Source organism: Protomyctophum bolini (genome assembly GCF_963924005.1).
Source record: "Protomyctophum bolini genome assembly, chromosome: 15".
Classification (NCBI taxonomy): Eukaryota; Metazoa; Chordata; class Actinopteri; order Myctophiformes; family Myctophidae; genus Protomyctophum; species Protomyctophum bolini.
This window is the reverse complement of record NC_137876.1, coordinates 1,058,311-1,065,361: the sequence shown is the minus strand read 5'-3', so window position 1 is coordinate 1,065,361 and position 7,051 is coordinate 1,058,311. Positions and strand designations below refer to the sequence as shown.

General features: G+C 43.7%; 1 protein-coding gene across 1 annotated transcript in view; it reads left to right on the top strand.

The window, feature by feature from the left end:
• The first annotated feature begins 608 nt into the window (after window positions 1–608).
• dnal1 (dynein, axonemal, light chain 1) overlaps window positions 609–7,051 on the top strand; it is a 9,161-nt gene continuing 2,718 nt past the window's right edge. Inside the window, exons 1-4 of the mRNA XM_080783055.1 lie at window positions 609–638; window positions 1,086–1,195; window positions 4,069–4,124; window positions 4,311–4,366. Coding sequence (XP_080639181.1) covers window positions 1,161–1,195; window positions 4,069–4,124; window positions 4,311–4,366 — 147 coding nt within the window. The 5' untranslated portion in view covers window positions 609–638; window positions 1,086–1,160. The remainder of the gene's footprint in view (window positions 639–1,085; window positions 1,196–4,068; window positions 4,125–4,310; window positions 4,367–7,051) is intronic.

Genomic DNA, 7,051 nt, shown 5'->3' with positions numbered 1-7,051 from the left:
GACTCGACGTCGTTGGCTCATACATAGTCTGGATTTTTGGTGGTGAGGTCACGTCACTGAGCCGCGGTGAAGAGCAAACCACCGCCACCGCTCCAGCCCTTCTCTCTGTTTTTACTCACCACCGCTCAACGTTATTTCAGCTCCGGTGGTCAGCTCACCACCGGAGCGGTGGTCACCTCACCACCGGAGCGGTGGTCACCCCACCACCGGAGCGGTGGTCACCTCACCACCGGAGCGGTGGTCACCTCACCACCGGAGCGGTGGTCACCTTCTAACTGCTCTCTTGTCTCTCTTGTCTACTGTACCATAACTATGCATTGTTTTTTATTATTATTTTTTCTTCTATTTTATTTTATTGTTTCACTGATGTATTGTATTGTACTGTATCGTATTGTTTTCTTTGACCTGTGAAGCACTTTGGTACGATGACAGTCGTTTTTAAATGTGCTATACAAATAAAATTGATTTGATTTGATTTAAATCAACAGTAGATTTAGTCGACTAAAATCTTCTGGTATTTAGTCGACTAAAACTAGACTAACACTGAAACATTCCAGGTGACTAAAATGTGACTAAAACTAAAATGTGTTTGTTTGCAGAATAAAGCCACTACCATCAAAGAAGCTCTGGTGAAATGGGTGAGTGATTTACATATTCACATATTCATAAAATAATAGCATATATAATTATGAGTGATTCACATATTCATTAAATAATATATATAATTATGAGTGATTTACATATTCACGTATATTCATAAAATAATAGCATATATAATCATGAGTGATTTACATAGTTACATATTCATAAAATAATAACATATAATATTATGAGTTATTTACATATTCATAAAATAATATCATTTGTTGGGAGGAAACCTCATGAATCCATTTTTTAGGTTTTTGATAGTTTTTTTTTCCTTTTTGCATAAATCAGTGCTGTTGAACACACACATACGTACATACATACACAAAAATGAGCATTTTGGAGTTATGAGGTTTGTGTGTGTGTGTGTGTGTGTGTGTGTGTGTGTGTGTGTGTGTGTGTGTGTGTGTGTGCGTGTGCGTGCGTGTGTGCGTGTGTAGGAGTCGTCATCAGGAGAGAAGGTCTCTGAAGCCACAGCGGTGAAGTTGTACAGTCAGACTCCTCCCATCGAGAAGATGGACGCCTCCCTGTCCACTCTGGTCAGCTGTCAGTGAGTATTGATTGGTTGGTTGATTGATTGATTTATTGATTGAACAGTCAGACTTTGTGCGCCCTGTCTTGACAGAAATATGTGGCCCTGTCAAGGCAGAAATAGCAGATCTACAAGCTCACGCATTGTGGATAGACTGAATGATCAACTAACCCAGAAATATAGTCTACATTTAACCACTGTACTCTTAACTTGAAACTTCATCATGAAATCGTTATGATAAAATATACAACAGAGTTCTTTAATAATTAAAATAAGCATAAGGATATTTTGTGGCGTGGTGATATGTTGTCTTCCTGGCTTTGGGGGCGAGGCATTTATTGGCCGTTGGTGTGTGATTGTTATAGTGATGGATTAATATTATTATTAGTATTATTATTATTGTTATGGATGCTCCGATCAGGTTGGTGTGTGATCGTTACAATACCATCGATGCTCCGTCAGGTTGGTGTGTGATCGTTACAATACGATCGATGCTCCGTCAGGTTGGTGTGTGATCGTTACAATACCATCGATGCTCCCGTCAGGTTGGTGTGTGATCGTTACAATACGATCGATGCTCCGTCAGGTTGGTGTGTGATCGTTACAATACCATCGATGCTCCGTCAGGTTGGTGTGTGATCGTTACAATACGATCGATGCTCCGTCAGGTTGGTGTGTGATCGTTACAATACCATCGATGCTCCGTCAGGTTGGTGTGTGATCGTTACAATACGATCGATGCTCCGTCAGGTTGGTGTGTGATCGTTACAATACGATCGATGCTCCGTCAGGTTGGTGTGTGATCGTTACAATACCATCGATGCTCCGTCAGGTTGGTGTGTGATCGTTACAATACGATCGATGCTCCGTCAGGTTGGTGTGTGATCGTTACAATACCATCGATGCTCCCGTCAGGTTTTTTGGGACCAATACCGAACGCTGATTGTTTTTCTCACGATCGTCCGAAACCGACAGGTCCGAAACCGATACTGATCTTGTGAAATGTTTGCAAATTTTAATACTTCCAAAATGATTATATGTCAAAACTGTTCCTGTGTGTGTGTGGAGGAAGAGGAGAATGTTTCTACGTATATATATATATATATATATGTGTTATAGGCCTACTCTTTATCTGATTGACATTTATACAAGGACAACTTTAGTTTTTTTCAACCAAGGTTCATGTTTTAGTTCGTTATTAGATACAGTAAAAGATGAATGTTAATCTTTTTTCATTTGCTGCTTTCTTTCGTTTTAGGCAATCTAGCTGTTTTTGACAGGGGGGCATTCGAGCATGGGTCTAAATATGTATTTTTTAACACAATTTTTAAGGTGATTTATTTTTTTATGGTTTACTATAGTCCTAATAAACAAACAGGAAATTACATCTGGCCACAAAAGATCACAGGATCTACTGAATGTGAAGGTAGCCTACTGGGGGAAGGTACTGTGTGTATAGGCTCAATATGTCAGTTTGTCACATTCAAGAGATCCTGTGATCTTCTGTGGCCAGATGTAATTTCCTGACGCTTATTAGGACTATAGTAAACCATAAAAAAATAAATCACCATAAAATGGTGTTAAAAAATACATATTTAGCCCCATGCTCGAATGCCCCCGCCCCCCTGTCAAAAACAGCTAAAATCCCTAAAACGAAAGAAAGCAGCAAATGAAAGAAAATGAACACTCACCTTTTAGTTTCTCTAATAACAACCTAAAACATGAACCTTGGTTGAAAAAAACTAAAGTTCTCCTTTAAATGGTGTAAAAGATCAGTTTCTCCAGATAGGGTAAATTGCCGATCACAGATAGCTGGCCGATTATCGGAGCATCTCTCGTTACAATGGTAACATGTTGTATAAGAATGAGTGATGGTAACATTTAGTAATGTTTTCATTTTCAAAAGTGTGAATTCTTCTGAACAACTCGCTCCACATCAAACCTATTCTGGTGGAACATTCACCTAAAGTAGCTGATCTACAAGCCCACAAGCTGTCAGGTTTCTCTGTGTCGTTATATTGTTAGGGAGGTGTCTCTGTATCGTTTGCGACAGTCTTTTGATTGATTGATTGATAATTGTATTAGACAATAAGATGCTAACAGTACAGGGTACAGTCAAGCACAGCATTGGTCCAAAATGACCAAAGAAAGGCCTTGCGGTCTTGTTTCCATTCGGGTCCCATGCATTCATTCACAATGACAACAGGGACGACAAACAATACGTTTAACAATACATTAAATCTATATGTACAGGTTGGAATAGAAATATTGACTCCAGACCAGGGGGGGCAGTCAGACAGATATTTTGTGAAGCTACTAAGGAAATCGGGACGTCCTGAAAGTTCATGGCCTGTTGTGGTGCTGTCATTGGGCCCCAAAAAACCCATAGCCCCATAGAAGTCCATGTATTTGGGCCCAACTTCACCTAGACTGTATTACCTTAATAAACATGGTCATGAATACTTTCTGCTTCCAGTCACTAGTTTAAAGTCTGATTTCTAATGTCATAATATTCTTTTTGGTAAATTAATTGGTCCCATTTATTTAAAAAATGACCATAAAGTCGCGTATGTTCTGAGGGGCGTGGCTACCGTTACAGTCTATGATCGGGATTCACCACCCACTCGAGTCAAAATAAAAACCAACAGAGAAGAAGGGGGGAAGTCCTGCCTCGTTGTCTGGGCCAGCCAATGGGCCAGCTGGGCCCAAACGGTAGAAAGATGGCTATGTACAATTCAAGGACTGACAGGCTTCATTTTACGTTCATGTTAGACCCGCGGAACGCTTTGTCCATATTTCTTATACAGTCTATGCTCCAGACGCACGCACAGAGACTGGGTGAATATAGACAGATTATTGTGAGTGATTGTTTGACTCTGTCGCCCCTTCAGGAGACTGTCACTGTCCACTAACTGTATAGAGAAGATCGCTAACCTCAACGGCCTGAGTGAGTGGACGCACGCACGTACACACGCACGCACGCACGCACGTACACACGTTCACACGCAAACACGCACACATGTACACACGTACACACGCACACACACACACACACACACACACACACACACACACACACGTACACACACACACAGACGCATTCATTCTAATACAGTTTTGTTTGTACTTCCAGAGAATCTGAAGATTTTATCACTGGGAAGAAACAACATCAAAAACCTCAATGGACTGGTGAGATACAACGTGTGTGTGTGTGTGTGTGTGTGTGTGTGTGTGTGTGTGTGTGTGTGTGTGTGTGTATGTGGTCACAAATGGTCCGAATGTTCACTCGGAAATTCCTGCCGAAGTTCCTGCCTAGCTCAGTAGATAGTTGTTGTTCTTTAATTGATCACATTGCGTGACATCATCAGCCATCCTAACATAAGACGTAATCACGCCATGACGTCACAACCGTGTAGTTGTTCTTTATAAAGACTCGTCCGACGCACTAAACATCAGTTAGTGACTTGCAACGAGGACACCGAGCTGCCGTCATCCTATAACAAGTTCATCTGTAAACTAGTTGTACTTTAGTTGTCAACACTCATTGACGGTGGAGCTGCTGTGTGAGATGTTTCACTGGACGATACATCTGGAAGGAGAACATGGGAAGGACCAGGCTGCTGCTGTGGTGGTCGGACACCAGATCTACTGCTTTGGAGGAGACGGAAAGGAGGGTAGAAGAGATCCCATTGAAGTGTTCGTCTTCAACACACTGTCGTTACGCTGGAGCAATGTGACCCCCGTGAACCCTGGAACAGGAGAAGGTCTCCTTCAGGTTCCTTCCAGGCGCTACGGCTACACAGCTGTGCTGATAGAATATACTGTCTACCTCTGGGGAGGATATCATTCCTGCAATGCTCTTCATGCATTTGATGTCGACGACCACAGGTGGTTCAAACGACAGGTTTCTGGGACCGTTCCAGAGGAGAGGTTCGGCCACTCAGCCTGTGTGTTGGGGAAGGTCATGTATATCCATGGAGGATTAAAACAGAATGGATACAGATACACTAATGACATGTACAAGTTGGACACCGCCACAATGGTCTGGACTTTAATTAACACCAGAGGAACTCCACCTCCTGATTCATACCTTAACTCTGCTACCATCATCGGGACAAAGATGTTTGTATTTGGAGGCTGGATCTGGGAGGGTCGGTACAACACCATCAGGGTGTTTGACACAGAGACCGACCACTGGCTGGACACACCTTCTGCACAGCTTCTTCCAGAAGCACGTGAGGGTCATTCAGCCTTTACCTACAATGGACAGCCGTACATATTTGGTGGTCAAGGCATAGATGGAAACCTCAATGATCTGTGGAGATTCAGTCCAGAGAGCTTCTCCTGGAAGAAGGTTGAGTCCAAGGGGAAACGCCCGGGTCCAATGGAGGAAATGTGCTGTTGCATGGTGGGAGATCGTGTCATCCTCTTTGGAGCAGACAACAGACCAGGTGACCTGTATGTCTTAGATTGCAGTCCCAGCCTCAAGACATTATGTAAGCTAGCAGTTATTCAGAACGGCCTGGAACTGTCTGAACTCCCACACGACATCAGGTGGGAACTGGCAGCCATGAGTAGCAACAGCTGCTGAGATCAGTGCCCATACCCTCGGTGGGGTTGGTGAAAGGGCCCTTTCTGTGTGGAGTTAGCATGTTCTCCCAGTGTCCCCTAGGGTAGGTACCCTCACAAAAAACATGCAGTACTCCTGGTCTCTATACTGCCTCCCTCTGGCCAGCCGGGGCGCCTGATGGAGGGGAAAGGATCTGGTCTCTAACTGTGTGTGTGTGTGTGTGTGTGTGTGTGTGTGTGTGTGTGTGTGTGTGTTTATATATTAATATTTTTTATTTAAGCTTTATTTAACCAGTAAAAACACATTGAGACTGCGTCTCTTTTTCAACTGGGAACTGAACTGAACCAAGAGGCAGAAATACATCATTACACTTTCAACGCTACATCGTACGTCAAGTTATACAACAGCCAAATAATAGAACCATGAATAATGGAGCGTCGCAGTCCCGCCCCCTTTCATGACGACGCCAGTCCCGCCCCCTTTCATGACGACGCCAGGCCCAGTCCCGCCCCCTTTCATGACGACGCCAGTCCCGCCCCCTTTCATGACGACGCCAGGCCCAGTCCCGCCCCCTTTCATGACGACGCCAGGCCCAGGAAATAATTCCCAGTGCATTTTTCCCTCATAGACATTTCAAAACGTATTTATTTAAAGACCTTTTAAGCGTCGTGCAAAGCCAACTTGACAACTTGACAAAAATAATAATTACAAAGAAGAAAAACAACAAATAAGTGTTGTGAGCACTGAGCGGACACCAACACACAAGGCACTTTGAAACTGGGCCACCAGGGCCGTTTATTATTATATATAATTGCGCTTTTTATGCGCTGGCAGATACTGCAACTCAAATGTCTTTTAACGAAAGTAAACTCCGCCTCTTCTCTGGCGGGGGGGGTTGCGTTAGGATCCTCTTTTCCTAACGGGCTTTAGAGCGCCCTATATATATCCACTCTCTGTCCCCGGGTTGACAGTCCTCTGTTACCTGTCAATACTCTTCCGGGGAAGTGGAACTGTCATCAAATGTATTATCTGGGTAGCGGGTTACCTATAGTGAGGAGAATAATAGCTTTTAGTATCACGGTCACATTCAGGTAAAATTACTGGTGTGTGAGGTGGTGTGTGTGAGGTGTCGCTTACCGCCGTGCATGCCCGTCATGTCCCCTTCAGCTGCCAGTGGGGAATGAGCGCAGGACCAGACATACCTTTCCTTTTATTCAAGGCCAAGTGCGCGTGCACTTGGCCTTGAGCCAATAGGTGGGCTGGGTTAGTATGTCTGGTCGATGACGAGGCCGAGGAGGCGTGTT